Source organism: Apteryx rowi, unplaced genomic scaffold (genome assembly GCF_003343035.1).
Source record: "Apteryx rowi isolate R43461 unplaced genomic scaffold, aptRow1 scaffold_110, whole genome shotgun sequence".
NCBI classification, from domain to species: domain Eukaryota; kingdom Metazoa; phylum Chordata; class Aves; order Apterygiformes; family Apterygidae; genus Apteryx; species Apteryx rowi.
Window position 1 is genome coordinate 219,267 of NW_020447309.1, and position 19,002 is coordinate 238,268.

At 37.7% G+C, this 19,002-nt stretch overlaps 1 protein-coding gene across 2 annotated transcripts in view; it reads right to left on the reverse strand.

Annotated features, from left to right (window-relative positions):
- The window catches only part of OSBPL6 (oxysterol binding protein like 6), a 49,675-nt gene extending 31,828 nt beyond the window's left edge, over positions 1–17,847 (reverse strand). The window contains exons 1-3 of one of the 2 annotated variants that reach the window (XM_026075430.1): positions 17,743–17,847; positions 4,478–4,573; positions 1,481–1,603 (exon numbers count right to left, since the gene is read on the reverse strand). In XM_026075430.1, coding sequence (XP_025931215.1) covers positions 1,481–1,603; positions 4,478–4,573; positions 17,743–17,844 — 321 coding nt within the window. In that variant the 5' untranslated portion in view covers positions 17,845–17,847. The remainder of the gene's footprint in view (positions 1–1,480; positions 1,604–4,477; positions 4,574–17,742) is intronic. The other variant, XM_026075420.1, reaches the window with a different exon arrangement.
- Between the last annotated feature and the right edge of the window lie 1,155 nt (positions 17,848–19,002).

Sequence of the window (19,002 nt, forward strand, 5' to 3'; positions counted from 1 at the left end):
ACTGATCTGTAAGTGGTACACATGATAAATGGTATGCTATTAAAGCACTTTCAGAACCTTCAGAATATAACATGCAACTTTCAATAGACAGAAGATGTTAAGGCTTTGCTAGCAGATTACTAATATGGCATGTGCTACAATTACTGCTTCTGGAATTCTTCACTAGAGCTCTCAGCATCAAGCATTGTTACAGAAACTGCAGCATATGTAGGCAGTACCTGGAAAACATTAATAGATCCACAGTTTCTGAACCCAAGTTCAGCACAAATCCTTAGATTTATAAATCCTGTAAGGCAGGACAGAGACAGAGGCTGAATTGTGAATCTTTTATTCATATTAAAAACTAGTAGTGTGTATGTATGTGGTTGCTGAGACAATAAATTGTATTTCAGTAAAACAAAAACACCTATGGTAGACAAAGGGTGCAGAAACAGGGTGACAGGTGGGAGAAAATTATACACTGCTAACCAGTTAGTATAACATTCACAAAGGAGAGAGGAATTAGAAAAAATATATAATTTACACTAATATGGACTGCAATTGGACTCAGACCTAAGTCCCACAGTGTTTAGCAAAAAAAGAAAGTTAATGCTTTCCCAGAAAAAAAGCCATGTTATACAACTATATAACCACTCTTTGTAGCAAAATGCATTTTGTCCAAGAAAATGATCCTGCTTCAAGTACCCTGAGCCGCAAAAAAATGGATCACCATCAGTACCACATCTTGTTGCTAAAAGAAAAAAAATACCCTGTAATTACTATGGTATAAAATACAGAGAAAAGAATTGATGGACACCAGTTTTAGAGTTGCTAAAAGGTAGCTGCAAGGAGAAATGTCTTCAAACTAACTGAATAGAAACAGGAGATTTGGGGTTGTTTTTTCACTAAGACATCTAATTTAATAACAGCAAAGCTGTTATTTATCTCGTGCATGGTCCCACTGCAGTGTCCACACAAAGGATTACAAACAGAAAGATAAACCAAATACAGGAATAAAGCTGAGCAAAATTGCTCCAAAAGCACACCTAAAAGGGAAAATAATTTCAGAGAAGAAGCCCTCCAGTGAGAATACATGGTTTCCATGTTAAAGCCCCTTAGTTCTTCTCTTTTATCATGAAGCATGGTTCACTTTAATGTAAACTCAATTCAGCCTTATACTACACAGCTACATCTTGTTACAACAAATATATTGAAAAGAATTAAAGGAAAAGAGATATTGGTTAAACCTTTCAAGCCATGATGCATCTGCTGCATTATCTACCTCCTCCAACAGAACTTTGAATATAACATTATGCAGAAGGCACTGAAATTTAGAAGCTATAAAGCTGTGTGTGCAAACTAATTCTTTATGCAATTCAAAGAAAAAGTCATACACAGAAATCCTGGGCATTATTTTGACAGTCATTCTAATTTGCCCTACACAAAAATTCCAAACTCATAAAACAGTCATAATACTTTGACTGTTTTATGAGACATTTACCTTGTGCCAACCTTTTAAAGGCCATTTTCTCTTTTTCAGCATGAAACCTTCATGTTTGTCTGGCTTCTGGACATTGGTCTGGCCTATTTTCAGGCCCTCTATGATTTCCCAGCTGTCAGGTTCCTGATGAAAAAGCATGAAAACACATTGATTAATTCTGCATACATATGATACAAAATTGCATTTTATGTAGCACAAATTCTCCAGTGCAAAAGGAAGAGTAAGGGAAGGCTAGACTTTTAAATTAGCCTGTTGAGAGGTACCAAAGGGTCGTTGTATTATGTCTGGCTCTATCTCACTGATACCTAATGAATATGAGCATTTTTGGAAACCTAACCCCTATTAGGTAACTATACCAAAGCTGAAGTCTTTAGGAAAGTGCGGCTATATAGTTGGATGACAATCTGAAGGCTTGTACATTTTGCTCAGAACAAGGACTGTGTTCCAATGAAATTAATATATCCAAATATGCAAAAATTGGATCAAATTCTGGCTGAGCTCAGCACACAAAAGGCTCAGATCTGCAACTGGTGGTAAAAATGCAAACTGCTGCTCTGATTCTGACCACTTGTACAATCTATCTAGAAGTTCCTTATCATAAGAACTAAAAAGACTGAAGAGACATTGCAAATGAGGTAGAGGTAGAATCTGCACGTTAAAAATGTACCTTTATACAGAGTATTCCTTAGAAAAAAAATGGGATTGTGAGATGAAATGAGAAAGACACCTTACTGCTAAATATGTGAGTATGCATTAACAGTGCACTTTGTGGCATTCCCTGATCATAGAAACTTGTGCATCTTTGAAACTTTCCTGATCTTTAGAGTATAATCTACACAGATTCTGGATATTCTAATTTTTCCTTAAAAATAGACAAACAAAAGAGGTCTTTTGTTTTAAGAGGTCTGTTTTAAAAAAAAGACAGATGAACAAAAGAACAGCCAGCACTTGTCTTCAATGGCATTTTATGACACAGAGTTTCCCAGGCTAATTGTGCTTTTAGAAATCTGTAAAAGGAAATGCATCTTCTTTTAACTTTCCTATCATTAAGCTTCACTGTATTAAGAGAAATGTATATAGGAAAGCTAAATAATTTTCTCTCTAGAGATATCAAATATATCATTTCAGATACAACCAGTTGTAAGCCTGTCCAAGAGCCAATTAAAGCATGTTCCATGTACATACCGCTTATTATGCAAGATGACTTGTATGACCCAAGCCAGACTTACACTACACCATAGTGAACATCTACAGAACAAAATTTTTAAAAATGAAAACCATGAGAGTTGTTACTTTATGTCCTCTTGCTATTACTGTAATCAGCAACATTCAGTACTAATTTAAGAATCACATATTGCTTGCTCATTAACATAGTATTAAGGTAGTACTAATAGTATCCTACACAGCTCTAAAWTTGCATTTTCTCAGCTGGACTGTCACAACTCTCAGAGATGTTACAAAAAGCCATTGGGGGAGGAACAAAGTCATAAAGCATCAAACACTTTAAGAGGCAGAAAAACTGTCTTCCTCCATCCCCCACAACACTGTTCAAAGCCAAGCACTGTCAGCCTGTCATAACACACTTCCAAAAAAATTACACAGCTGTGATAATGTTAACATTAATATTGTAAAAATGAGATTTTAAAAGTAACAGCACATTTTAAATTTGTTTATAAATCTCAGTAAGGAGTTGCTAATCTGACAAAGATGAAAAGCACTAGTCCAGCTAATACATACCGCAGTGAATTCTGATAAAAATGTTTACCCAATTTAGTTTTCCCTGCATTAGTGTAAACTGGAACTTTTACAGTGCTTTCTCTTGTTGCCTGTAAAAGCCATGCTCTTTGAAACATGTTCTGATTTCGCTGTGGTTCGCTTGGATATTTTATTTCCATTAGTGTAGAGGGAAGCACTTATACATGATTTTTTCTCTGAGAAGCAGCACTTGGCACTTGAGGGGGCGAAATTAAACTATGAGCCCCCTGGGGCAAGCAGAGAAACTCTCTCCTTAACTACACCAACTGATTCCTCACCACACTGATTTCTCCTTTAGAAGATCAGCTACAAGCATTAAGTCTTTTATCTACAAGCTTGCACCAGTATCGATTACTTTTCAACCAGAAATCACAGTCTCATACAGCTATTCATTTAAACAAATGACCAGATACAAGAGGACAAAATGAGTAATTATTCAGTGCAATATGGATACCGGTTTTCTGCCGCACGAGTGTGACAAGCTGTATTCAAACCACCTAGCAATCTTACTGCAGTTCGCTCCACTCCAAAAATGGTGTGGTGAGATACGCTGCGCAAATGTAATCTTATGCCACTACACTTCTACTGCAAGGGCAGCCAGAAACAGCAGAGTACCAGAATGAAAGTGAAGTGCCTTAAGAGTCCTCATCCAATGACAATTGTCAAGCAAGGCTTTAGTACTTTAGGACTTCTGTAAATAACTACATATTACGTGAGAAACAGATCTACATGAAGCAGCATGACCAGGGGAACACACGCATAACTCACAACCCCAGGTTCTGCATACATGCCAGGTACTGGGAATAATGGAGTCACCACCAACAGGTTTGTGAACATAGTCTTTTTTCTGCAAATTTTTTCCTAAGAAAACAGAATAAACCATTTCATTTTACCTGGTGAACATAATGTTTCATGCTGAATTTGTTTTCCAGTTTTGTTTCAGTGTTAAATCCTGCAAACCAGAACTTAAAGATACTTCAGTATTTTTTCTTTTCTGCCAAATATTCCACCACAGCATCCTCACCTTTTCAGTAACAGTCTTACTTTTTTATTTGATGTATTTTAAAATGAAGTCTTCTTTATGTGAAATTACACTTATTTGCTAAGAAGTTTCTTCTGGTCATATAAAAATACAGTGAAAGGTGATCTCTGAAGGTCTCGGCGACAGTTTTTAAGTCTTAGTGACTTTTCTTGTGGGTAGTTTCGTAAAATTCTAAGAGGACTGTCGATGCTTTTGCTTACCTTAGATAGAGAAATAGGGTCCGTTTCAAGGAACTGCTTGCTTAAAGAAAGGTCTGTACTTCCCGAAGAAGCCTTCCGCTCCAAAATATGAACACTCTGAAGAAAAAATAAAGAAGGTGAGCACTTATTATTCAACATTACTTTTTAAAATACACATTAAGCAAAGAATGATTAATCGTTAAACTGGTTATATAAAATATCAGCATCATGCTTCAGTTGGCTCAAAGTGCATCAAGTACTACCAAGCATAACAGAAGTGCATAAGAAGTTTGTCTTCTGGGCCAGTACACCTCTCTTCCTTTCCCTCCTCTCTTCCTTTTCTTATTACTGGTTTGTAGACTAATTTCTCTGTTCAACCTAGAAATGACTGGGAACTATAAAAAGCCAGGAAAGAAAAGGTGCTAATACAGTTTTTACCTATAGAGATTCAAAGTGTTCCTAACCAGATTACATTTTCTACCAAGATAAGAGACACTGAGTATATATATCATGACATAGGCACTGTCATACATTTACTTCTGAAGCAAACCATTACACATAAGAGATTACTGTTCCTAACATATTCATTATCACACCTTAGCTTTTTGTAACTAGCTTCTCAAGTGAGGTGAAGTAAGTTATTACATGAGTGCTTGTAATAAACTATAACTGTTCACAAGATCAGTTACTGGGTCTCAGCTAATGGGCTTGCTAATGAACATTTATGGAGCAAAACCATCCTAAACCACTATAGCTGTTTTTACATATGATCATACTGTAAAACTTTGTATCTCTAAAGTCTGGTACAAATACAAACTACATAATCTCAGAAGTGATCTTGAAGGAAATGCCATTTTTAAGCAAAGTATATCTAAAAATGTCTTCCTATTTTCCGGAGAAGTTTTATTCATATTTTGTAAAATAATAAGCATTTTTACTATGGGCTTGAGCAAAGATAACCACATTTTGCCTGTTTAGACTTGCATTTTGTTCCCCGTTGAAATGTTGCTATTTCCCACATTATCATTTTGTGCGAATTCTGCCACAACACATCAACGGTATCTCTTTGGCATGAAATAAACTATTTCATTTCCACATGTAGCACAGTAACAATCAATTGCAATTGTAGTTCTGTGAGAAGGGTGAGTTCTTCCTCAATGAAAAACACCAATTAAATTTTGAGGACAGTTAAGTTTCGTTATGTCCACTGAAGAAGAGATTACACAGGCAACAAGTGACAGCAGAAACAATCAGAGAATATAAAAATATATACAAATAGCAGAGTAAATATTATTGTTTATACAAGTAACTAAGTATATAAGGACCATAACCAAAATAATTAAACACAGCTATTCATATAAATCTTCATATAATGCACAGACCACATCTTGCTGCAGAGAGCGGCTAACAGATCTTTATTGTTCTCTTTGAATTTGCAGCTGTGAATCAAAAGGAAAATACGGGGACTGCCACTGTTGCCAGTGGAGAAGACTAAGCATCCCTGCCACAACACAACAATTATCATTTATTTTCGGTTGCTTTTAATTTGATTTTACAGTGAAGAATAAGGAAAAGCAGCAGCACTGTATTACTTGTTGCATTCCTCAGAGCCAACCACCAGTATCTTCGTCACCTGTGCTTTGAAACCTTCTGCTTTATAAAAGAGAGGCAAATCTCATTAACCTGATGTCCAGGACTAGCCAGATGAGAAAAAAATGTAGGAACTTGTGTTTAATGAGTACAAACATTGCACAGAGAGTAGTTTAATATGCCTATTTGAGCTCAGCACCACAAAGTTACTAGAAACGAGCTACGATAAAGTTTTCTAGTTGAACAGATGAAATGCTACATTTGCACATGATATCAGATTTAAACAATATACTGTAAATCCTAAATCTATTCTTCAAAGCAAGATTATTATAATCAGGATGATTCCCAACTTTCTTGCCAGTTTTGTCTGGCAGGCAGGAATCCTTCCATCTCAAGATGGAGCAATGCCCAACACAGATGTTCGGAAGGTCTCATATGTAGCAGCCAATGCAGTTTGTTGTTACATAACTGCAATCTCATTTTGTAAAATATTTAGAGTGAAGTAACCCAGCAGTCCCTGGCTTGCCAGATTTCCAGTGACATTTTCAATTGCACAGTTTTAAGGCAAGTAAATTATTTTGGGCAGCCCTCAGTCACTGCAGTTCCACTTCATTTCAGAAATACATTATTCTCTAACAGCACTATAATGAATGCTGATTTATACTACTATTTGTTTGGAAACAAGAAAATGAACACTTTTCAAATAAAATTACTTCCCTTTACATTCATTATTTCCAAAAGTGTTGTCTGATTTTCTGTAAATGTCTGCTTTCCTGTTCTTTTCTGTCATGAGCATTACACTGATGCAAAGTAATTGCTTTAAATTTGTGACATGTTTATAGCCTAGTATTCAAGGGACATTATTTGGTGCAGAATATTTTCCTTTAATGCATGTTAGATTTCTGCAAAATTACAGCTAGAAATTACACAATTACTTGACATTCTGAAAAACAGCAATTTTTACAATTCAGGAGTTTGTTTAATTATTTAGTGTCACAGAAAGAGAAGGATTTGGATCTAGAAATTTTTTTGGTTTTAGCAACAAAAATATAGCCAGTAAAGGAAGCAGTTAAAAAAAGCTGATATGAAGAAAAGGAAGAAAGAGGCTATTCAAAGCAGAAGATCAATATAGCTCCTGAGTTTTGTTTACATGAACAGAAGAATGAATAATCCATGAATCTAGGAGTATCGATCAGCCTGGAACTCATTCATTTCCTCCCAAGAACACAGGAGGAGGATTTCACTCGTGCATTGCTCAGTTCCAGACCTTCTCATGCTTCAGTAACATCTGTGTGCTATCACAGACTTATAGTCCTGGTGAAAAACTCAGGCAACACTGAATTCTATGCTAATTTCTCTTGGAAATTAATTCAACAAGACCGAGTTTAACTAAAATTGCTTAGTAATCCCATTACTAAATCATAATCCTAACTGCAATCCTTCCTTCGACTTTGAGATTATTCACAACAAACATTATATATGTGACCACAAAGAGGGCTCCAAAATGCCCCATAACATGAAATACAAATCCTGAATCTCTCCTGTGTTTTTTCCCCGTTGCTTTCAAAAGAGGTGCAAGGGAGAAGAAAGCTGATGGAGGGAATAACGGTATGATGTTTCATATTCTCATCTTCTCTGGAGAGCAAGAACAGAAAATATTTCATAGTATCTGTCCATATATCTTCCCAACTTTGTTCCTCTGTTACGAGTTCACTGACCTATTCGCCTCATCCACCAGAACAAATGCTAGCACATGGAGCATCTTCAGCCACAGAGGCAGAAGAACTGAACATTTCTTAAATGAACGAGAGTTCCCATTCACAGAAAAGACTTACAAGCTTTTTCAAAGGGAAAGAAAGAAAAGAAGTGTTGGGTAAGTAGAAATAGGAAATCCAGAGGACAAGCCTGGCACTCACGCCTCCCTTTCTGCTTTGCAGCTTAATTACTTAATTGAATTAATTTTATTTAATGCAGTGAGTTCTCTTAATTCATAAATTATTGATTTTCAAGAAAAAAAAGTTGGTGAAGAATTTGTCACTCATCATGGACTAAGATACTTGTATTTTAGTTCAGAAATATGCACAAGATTCCACTCAGTTAATTAATGAAAAAGGACTGACAAGTCACTTTGCTCGCAGTATTGCTGTCTTCAACACCTGTAATCACAGGACCTAGACATACACTATTCTGCCTCAGCAGTATAGAATAAGAGAGCTTTTTTTCTTTTTTCCTTTTTATTCAAAAGACATTTTTCATTATCTGCTATTCATTGGCATTCTTTTTACAGTCTAGTTACCCCCGCATGCATCTGTGTTCTTTATTTGAACTGTTTAGCACAAAGTGTAATGCTTAACCAGTTCCATTCTCTAAAAACATAGTTTTCCTGTTATCTGAAATACAGCAGCAATAATAGAGAAGATATGAATATATAGATACACCTGCAGATATACCAGTTTTAAATAGAGCTGTGATATATGCAGAGTTCATCTGCAATATTATTCGCAAATGGAATAAACCTTGAAATTTGCTTTTATCTTAGGCTGCTTCTCAATCCGCTCTGGCCTTCTTTATGCTGATATTGGAATAAAGATAGTCTTGAGTACCACTGTGAGGGAAGGGTGAGTACAAAGCAAAACAACCACGTCTCTATCAATGTTTTTTCTCCTTCCTTTCTTCTAACAGTTTTTTTCTCTTTGTATAAAGCAACCATGGTCCTATTCTTACCCACAGTCCCTTCTACTGACCCTGTTCCATACCTGTTTTCCACAGTCTGTGCTATCAACCAACAAAGGAGCCTACCAACACTTTTCTGAATAGCACATGTATTTACCTTAGCCTTTTTTTTCTTTTTGTAGCATATGCTGATCTTGTATAGAAATGCACTGAAGAGCAAAATTGCCACCCTTAAGCATTTTCTCTTTGTCACCTTTTACTGCAAGACAAATATATCTAAGCAGCATTTCTGTAGTGTAATACTACACAGGTATTTCTTTGCTTCTTTCCCAGGATAAGTAAAATACACATTTCTTGTATTATGAATATGTCAAGGATTTGTTAGTTCAAGAGCCCTCTACCAGCTCTTTCTGGAACTCCAGGTTTGTATCACATGTAGCACTTCACTTTTAGGCTCTGGAAGCAAAGAATCTTCTGCTTTTAAAGGTACTTTTTGACAAGCTCTAAAGAGAAATAAGCTCTTGCTCCTCTGAAGAGCTTCCTGGAGGGCAGCATGAGCAGAACTGGCTAAAGCAAAAAAGAACTTTCATCAGTTACAGCAGTCGTCTCTTAGCCAGAATGATAGTTGGTTTGGAATAATTTCCAAATAACAGTATGAGCCTTTAACAACAATTTCCTTCTTCCTTACTTTAGATTTTGGCATGTTTATCTGAAAACATAGCAGACAGATAAATTGATAATAACTGACGGAGAGAATTCAAACATTAGCACATGACACAAAGCTTTACTCTATCTATTGAATATTCACAATTAAAGGGATAATTTTCTAAATAGTGCCAAGCTAGCAATACATTTTATTAATGCTGATGCAGCAGAAGAAAGGGAGGGAAAATAAAATTCTACACATAAAATTATTCCTTCATGTTTTAATTTGTTAACTAATAAAAGCATTCTAGACATGTTGAATGGTCTATTTCAGAAAATATATGCAGTTTTCACATTAATATGGTTGCCAAGGAATCTAGGTTAGTATAAATCATAGGCCAAAAAGTTGGAACTTCACCTAAAAAAAAGCGTTTAGGTTAAAAAAAGGAAACCTTTTCTTCCTGGGGCTCTCTTTCACATCCTCATGTAAGCTAGTCACTTAGACTCTCTCAATATCCTTTAAACCTTCATATATGCAATACAAAAATATAGGCAGTTATTTAAAAAAAAAACTTAGAAAAATTTTGACAAACAATCTCATTTTACTGCAAAAATGACCCAGTTTTTATATTACAGCTTCATTTTCAACTCAAAGATAAAATATTTAATAAAAACAGAAAAAGAGAGAAACCAGAACAACTAATAGCTTTGCTAAGGCACATATTTCTTCTGCCTAATGCATTTGCATATCTTGAATCTGGGTCCTCCACACTCACATGGGTGTCTTGAAAACAAATTATCAAAAAGCCTGTATAATAGCAGCATTTAACTGATTTAAAAACAACTGCATTTTTTTAAACTGATTTTGCCACTTAATTCTTTGGCTCCCTCAGAACTTTTGCTTGCTCCAGTGACTTGTTGCCATTTAAAGTATTTATTTAACACTTCCTGCTCTAATGATGCTTCATCTGTATTATTTGAAGGGAGCTAATGAGGAAGAAGACACAGCAGAAGAGAGTAACAGTAATAAGAGTACTTGGCATTTAGTAGCATCTCCAATCTGAAACTCTCAAAGAGATTAACAATTAATAGTTAGGCAACCCTTACAAGCCACTGAGAGGCAAAAAGGCTCTTCAAAATCTGTTTTGTCACAAGGCAAAGCTAGGAATACAGCTTCAAGTCCTCAAGTCCGTATCTTAACTATCAGACAACTGTCCTCCTTCACCTTCCTTTCCTTTAAAGTCACAGAGAGACAACAACAAATGAAATGTATAGGAAACCATCAAGAATTGTTTTCCAGATATCACATCAGGCTGTCGCAGTAAGTGAATGGTGCAGGTTTCCACTCCTTTTAAGAAGAAACAAGGGATATAAACGTCCTCAGATTTCCCTTCCACACAGAATATAGTATCTTACATTGCACTGCAATCCTGTATGGGCAACACTGCCTAAAGGCACACTAAATAGATAGGCAGGCAGGGTCAATCGATTATACTGTCATCGTTTGAGGCAGAAATCTATAGTGGAGCCACAGAAATGTCCTTGATACTGTCTCACTGATGGGTCATAAACTAAAGAGAAAGTTGAGGGTTTGACAGGTCTTGATATATTAAAAATCATACTATATGAATACACACCTTCCCTCCTACACCTTCACCAAGCCTCTCCAGAAAAAACATCAAAAAAGCTAAATTAAATAAGAAAATAGAAAAGAAAGATTCTTTCAAAGGCCTTTATTTTCCCAACAGGCAGGATGGATCTGTGTGGGCCTTACTCTGCCCAGCTAGGCTACCAAGGGAAAAATACCAGTGGTTGAAATCCCATAGCCACAGCCACCATGGCTGCTCCCGCCATGACCCTTCACTGCCACTGCTTCTCTGCTTGACACTGAGCTGCCAGGGAAGGCTGGCAGCACCAGAGACAAGGCAATAGCAACAGCAGATATCTCATCTAGCACAGCAGATATCTCATCTAGCATTTTGTACTAAACTTCAGTCTAAGAGGCAATTGAATACCAGACCATTTTTTTTCTCTGGGACAGATAAATGTGAATCTGCTATTGCTTAGAATAATCACACAAAAAGAGCTTCTTAAACATCAAGTAATTAGAAAAATGAGTCACAAACAAGCTTTTATTCTACATCTGCTATACATCAGCAAGCTCTTCCAGATACTCCTGGTTGAAAAAAAGAAAGAAAGAAAAAAACCTCTCTCCTTACTTGCTTCCATAAGCACCATGTGGCCTTCAGCTAAATAAAATGACACATGAACCATTCTGATCTTTAATCCCAACAGCTCTTTGTCCAGTAACCCACTTACAACTGGTGAGCTCTCTCCTCTTCCATCAAACTTCAAGGATCCACAAAGAGAACTGTTTTTTTTCATTTTACTTAACTGCCATATTCTGGCTCCCTCTTCTTTTCCCTTTGAAGTCCTCAGTTTCATGGAAAATTATGGAGATTTTTAAGCTCATGAGCAGCAAGTATACTGCAGTTCACTGAAACAATTTCTATGGCACTGCTACTGGGTTACTGGTTACTAAGCTTACCTATGAAACTAAAACTAGATACAGCACCCTTTCTTCCAGAAACCTGAAGTCAGTTTTCTTAGCCAAGAGACTTCACTTCATAATTCTCATTCTAATTCTACTTTTACTCTTCTTAAAATTAGCCAGATGGATGAAACTCTAGAATTAACACAGAACCTACAATATTTTTCCTAATACATTCGTCTTGTGATCAGGAGTAGCCAGCATGGATTCACAAAGGGGAAATCATGCTTAAGCAATCTGATAATCTTCTTTGATAGGATGACTGGCTGGGGAGATGAAGAAAGAGCAGTGGATGTTGTCTACCTTGACTTCAGCAAGGCTTTTGACACTGTCTCCCATAACACCCTCATAGGCAAGCTCAGGAAGTGTGGGCTACATGAGTGGACAGTGAGGTGGATTGAGAACTAGCTGACTGGCAGAGCTCAGAGGGTTGTGATCAGTGGAGCAAAGTCTAGTTGGAGGCCTGTAGCTAGTGGCGCCCCCCAGGGGTCAATACTGGAACTTCATCAATGACCTGGATGAAGGGACAGAGTGCACCCTCAGCAAGTTTGCCGATGATACAAAACTGGGAGGAGTGGCTGATACACCAGAAGGTTGTGCTGCCATTTAGAGGGACCTCGACAAGCTGAAGAACTGGGTAGAGAGGAACCTCATGAAGTTCAACAAAGGCAAGTGCAGGGTCCTGCACATAGGGAGGAATAACCCCATGCACCAGTACAGCCTGGGGGTTGACCTGCTGGAAAGCAGCTCTGCTGAGAAGGACCTGGGAGTGCTGGTGGACACCAAGTTGACCATGAGGCAGCAATGTGCCCTTGTGGCCAAGAAGGCCAATGGTATCCTGGGGTGCATYAGGAAGAGTGTTGCCAGCAGGTCGAGGGAGGTGATCCTCCCCCTCTACTCAGCCCTGGTGAGGCCACATCTGGAGTACTGCGTCCAGTTCTGGGCTCCCCAGTACAAGAGAGAGATGGAGCTACTGGAGCGGGTCCAGTGAAGGGCTACTAAGATGATTAGGGGACTGGAGCATCTCTCTTATGAGGAAAGGCTGAGAGAGCTGGGACTGTTCAGCCTGGAGAAGAGAAGACTGAGGCGGGGAGAATCTTATCAGTGGGGCCAGACTCTTTTCAGTGGTGCCCAGCAATAAGACGAGAGGCAACGGGCACAAACTGAAACACAGGAAGTTCTGTCTGAACATGAGGAAAAACTTCTTTACTGTGATGGTGACTGAGCACTGCAACAGGCTGCCCAGAGAGGTTGTGGAGTCTCCATCCTAGGAGACACTCAAAAGCCGTCTGGACACAATCCTGGGCAACGTGCTCCAGGTGACCCTGCTTGAGCAGGGGTGTTGGACTAGACGATCTCCAGAGGTCGCTTCCAACCTCAACCACTCTGTTTTTCTGTGATCTTTTCTCATTATGTTTGATCATTAAAGAAACTGACAGTCAAGTCACTTCTCTCTTTCTCTGTTCCCTATCCATGACTGTCTCACCTAATCAGCATTTTATGCTAGCAACTCCCTTTCATTATGTGCTTAATACAATGCCTAGCACTGTGGGGCCTGTATTTCTACTGCATCCCTAAATCCAAATAATGACCATTAGTTCTTTCTTTCAGGTACCAATACGATACACTTCCAGACTCATTTATTGCAAGAACCTCTTTTTATAGTCTTCCCGTTACTCTATAAACTAAGGTTTAAGATCACTGCAGACAAATGACACTATTCTTCCATTGTCCATTGTTATTAAAGCCTTTATACCCATGGAACGGGGATGTTTGCCTTGGGAAAAAAAATGCTTTCAGTAGACTACCTTGTCAATTAAAATATACTATTTACAAAAAAAGCTAACTTTTTCAGTACAGAAAAGCCTTAGGCAGGATCAGTGTCGTGACTTTGAAATCACGCTCTGCCTCTTTATTTCAAGGCCAGGTTAACATCTTCAGCTCAAGCTCAGCCCTTTCTCCATCCCTTAGGTACACCCCTCCTCCTATTAGTCAATATCTCTCTTATAGAAAGCAAAAGATTAAATCTGAAAAGCAAATGATTGCTGCTCTATAAAATCTTTTCTCTTTTTCTTTCAAAGCTCCTATCTTTCAGTCTTCACATGTGGCTGAAACGGAATATTCCTTTGGAATATGAAAGCCCTCCTAGTAGAGAAGGTGATCATACAAGGCTAAATGCACTAGGACTAAAAGTTTTTCTCCTTTTGTGTTTATGTGGGAAAAGAACCAAGGATTTGTTGAAATAGCAATCCGGCAGACAGAAACAGAGAAAAAAGGAGATAACAGCTGATCATCTCTCCTCCCTAGGAAGAGCAAAAAGAAAAAATAAAGACATTAGAAGAGAAATCCTTGCATTTAAAATATCAGACACTGCTAAATCCACTTTACATCATATATTAGCTACCCTTTCGATGCTGGTCAGAAAAGTCAAGCTCTCTGCTTTGTTCACAATCTCATCATTATCACTCTCCTCCTGTATTACTTCCTCATTGTTCTGCAACTGCAGGTTTAACAGCCTGGGGTCAGGCCCCAATTTATGCAACTGCATGAGGTTAACAGTATAACAGTTTACTTCTTTCGGCCTTCTCAGCACAATATTACTACCCATGCATCGCACAGAATATGTAACATTACAATTTGCAGTATGACTTGCATATTTAGTTGATCACTAAAATATGGAATATTTATAAGGAATTTACAGCAATCAGATTAAATGCAGAACATATGCTTTTATGATATTCAGCTATAGTTTCTAAAAACACTGCTAGTTTTACTCCTATTTGTTAAGCAACAGAATATGATTAGCCTTTTTGGAGTTTCACAAGGGAAGGAAGATGAGAACTTCCCCTTCTTGCATGGCCCACAGAAACGCCTGTTACAATTGCAGTTTTCACACTCACTTTTGCACAGGGACTCTTAGTCTTCCTAGAATGATCCAGTGCCCCCGACAGTGGAAAAAACAGGGGGTCTTGGCTCTGCAACAGCTCTCATAGTAGGACAAACAGCTGCTGCACCATTCCAAAGTATTCCTGGTGGGCTACTGTAATTGCACTGCAGCCCTGCTCAGCTCAGTGGTTAAATATCACTGCTTGGTCCTGAGCCTTCTATCTTGCAAATTAACAAAAATTTTTATGAAAATGAATGATGCTGAAGTTCCTATGATGTCTCAAATATCTAAACCCAGTTTTTCAGTTATTATTGGCTTTAGTAGACTCCGCTGGTTTATCAATCACTTAGTTATGAAGCCTACAAACTGACAATGTCAAAGCTTTTGCTGACTGCTAATTCTCTTAGGTGATGTATATGGCACAAAAAAAGAAACCTACATTAAAATGCCAGTACTATATACAGAACAAGATTTTCCACTTACCCTAAAATGATTTATCATAGTCATGTTCTCTCTCATTCAGCCTCCTGCACCATAATTTATTGGAAAATTGTTCCATAATTGCTGGTATGACTTTGACAAGAATTATATGATGAGAAGATTTCAGTCATTAACCATCCAGAAATACCAAGTGTTATCCTCATATATGACAACGAAAGCTACATTGACACTTTATCCAACCACATCACATTCCTTATGCCATACAGATTATCCCTTCAAGAAGGCTGCTATTTACCCAGCTGCTATAAAGAGTCTAAGGAGGGAGCAAGACAGAATTTTCAAGCCTTTTCAAAGTAAAAACCAACAGTTCACAGACGAAACCCCCCAAGCCCTTAGCTATCATTATGTTTTGGGGAAAGTTTACAAAAACCAAAACACATAAGAACATGCACAACAGGAGACATTCTTATGCTTATTTCCTTGGATATACGACTATCACATCTCAGGCTGCATTACATGCCATAGCTCAGTCTCACTGCAGAAGAAATAGCCCACAGAATCCATTCATACTCTTGGATATTTCTCTGCCTATAACACTGAAAGTAAAGCAAAGCGCTAAGTCAAAAAATGAATGCCTAGCAGCAGGCTTTCTAGTCCACATTTATGTGCCTAAATATACGTGTTCAGTACCATCAGACATTTATCAGATCCACGAGAGCTCTAGATGCATCACACTATTGTCCTCTTCATCTTTATTTTAAAATCTTGCTTCATGTTTCAGTGACCAAATATGGACTTAAAGTTAAGCATCCATTTTATGATGRTGACAAATTCACTTTCCTTGTTGCCATGGTAACTGACATGGTAGCCACTAGACTTATGGTAAAATGTATTCCCAAAAGGTAATGTTTTTCACTCTGACTCTCATGATCCTACCAAACTACCTAATTACACAGAGAATTCAGAGGATATGCTGTCAGCTGAGCTAAGCACTTCCCCATGTCCTGCATTAGCCCTCATCRGGTTTAACTGTGGAAGGATAAAATACACAGATGCTTTCAACTAAAGATGTCAAAATTCTTACTCCAGATGGAAGTCCTGAAAAATCAGAGGGGATCATATGCTAACCAGGACCTTAACTGAGTACAGCTACCCCAAATCCTGTATGACATGAAAGGGAAAATATTTACCACCTGTGAGAAGACCATTTTTGCCTTCAGTGAAGGGCAATGGAGATGAAAACAAAAATATTCCAGACACATTTCCTGCCTGTTATCTAACACACATCAGCATTCTTTTCCTGGTTTAATATTTTAAACAGCCTTTATGGTAAGATTATTTACATTCAAAACTCTAAATGTTACATTTTCATCAAAATTCTCTATTTTCAAGTTTTTATAAATCAGGTAAGAAACTGTTCCAGTAGCAGCTAAGAAAATAGTGTCACAGCTGACATACAGGTAGCAGGGAAAACGTTAAGTTACTGGCATTCAAGTAAATGTATGCCCCAAATAACAATTTTTTTTAAGTTCACTGCCTGCCACTTTTTCCTTGTCAAGCTGAAAAGAAGCCAGTATTGCATTAATTAAAACATATTCATAATATTGTACATAATAAACAGTTATTACATTCTTACCATTAGATGCATTTCTTTTTTTAAACATTATGATGCTAAACTAACACAGAAGCTAACTTAGTGTTCAAGTTATCTGTGGATCGGCATTTTTAAACCACGTTTCCGTTCTAATTAAATTTGCAGTATCAGCCTTTGCATTTGTAAATGTACACATAACACCTTATCTGAAATCTAGTAGTTAGCTCTGATATTTTCTGAAGTGCCCCCACTGATCCTGGAGGCCATATTATATGCCAGCCTTCAAAAAAGCACAGAAACACATAAGTTGTTCTCAAGGGAAATAGTATAGCCCTTGTCTGGCAAAAAGACATATTATGCCTACATGGACAGGAGTCTATCAGTAATGGAAGTCTAACGTAATTGGACTGATACTATATGATGTGGGACACTGTGTAAATTTATAGTAAAAGAAATTAGTATTTAAAATATTAGGTGCTTCCATAAAGGATTTACAATATACCATTGAAACTGAATTTTGTTAGTTGGAAATATCATCTTGTAAAATGATGATACATCTCAGCAGTTAGATTTACAAAGCAATATTCACATAGGACAAACAACAGTTAGAAATGACTGTAGTTTCATGCTGCTGAAAAAAACACTTCACCAAAGACTTCAGAGAATGTTTACTACTCTTGCACACATCATATCCTTCCTGCTACAGCACTACGCTTAGTACCCAATTGCTCCTGAATCTGAGTTTTTTTTTCACTTAAGTGAAAAAAACAACAGATCTTAGTGATAGCAATAACATTCAGTGCTCTCAGCAAAGGCATTTAGAACTACTGAGAACTAATTGCCATGCTATAAGAATAAATTAATCATCTCATCTGATGCTACAAATATCTAGATCTTTTCCTTACCTGCTTCCTATCCCTCTGAGATGATGATGAAGAGGAGGCACTTCTATGTGATGGAGTGGATGTTTTGTGAGCAGGAGATATACTCTTCTCCTCAGAACTCATCTTTGCAGAAAACTTGTAGTAATAATCTTGTGCTCTTATCATTCATGTAGAAAAAGGGAAGGGCATACTTTTCCACATCTTCTGTTTCACAGCTTATGGAGAAGCGAAGAAGAGTTCAAACAGCTGAAGTGCACTTTATTAAAGAAAAAATGAGAGAAAAAGACAAAGAATGAATATACCTTCATTCTAAAATACTGTTCTGTAGCAAAGAACTCAGTTAACAGTCAATATTTAATCCAATAGATCTCCCAGTTTTTTACCTCCTTTCCTAACATTACCCAATACCAATATAAGTATATTGCTCCATATTCTCACAGAAGGTAGAACTGATATTAAGATATTCCAAAACCTTCTAAGAAAAGGCTTAGGGAATTCCCAAGCAGAGTTTACAAACCCGTTACAAAGGGTTGTTATCCCATCTTGCACAACCTCCGCAGCAGATGCAGCCTTGTCCGCAGGCACTAGCTGTGCCCACCTCCGCCTCCAGGATTCCAGGCAGCACCAGATAAAGCCTGAGTTTTTAGCTCTGCTTTATGACCACACAACAGTGAGCATTCCCCTTATGACCCAACTAAACTTAATTCTGCTAATATTCTAACACTATCAAGTAACTCCTTAGGACTTTCAGTATAACACAATCACCACTGAACATCCCATTATACTCAGCACCTCTTAAAAATCCTGCTATTAGAGTAAGGACTCTGAGAGTGGGTGTGCAAGTTGGTTCTTAAAAGCAGGAACTGGCATCACTGAATAACCCAGTTTCAAGACTCAGTACCTTTCCAGATTGTGCCGAACTACAGGTCTCACATCTTGCTCTTACAGACAACTGAAAGAAAATATAGAGTGTTATGAACAGAAAGCGCTTTTGGCCACAAGACTGGAGTATTAATCTTTTTATCTGGACTAAGATCTCAATATATTTGCTGAGTTGGGAGAACAAAAGCTGTACGGATGAAGGCAGGAGCTACCCAGGGCCCAATTCACCCTAGGCTACACAGGCCACTCTCTCCTGTTGCCTCCACAACTGCTACATGTATTTCCTCTGCATGAGTAGTGCTCTGCTGTGTGTGAGAAGTTTTCTCTCACTTACTCCTCTCCACCCAAACCTTTTGGCTTCATCCAAGAACAGAAAATTAGATAATCATAGCAGTACAG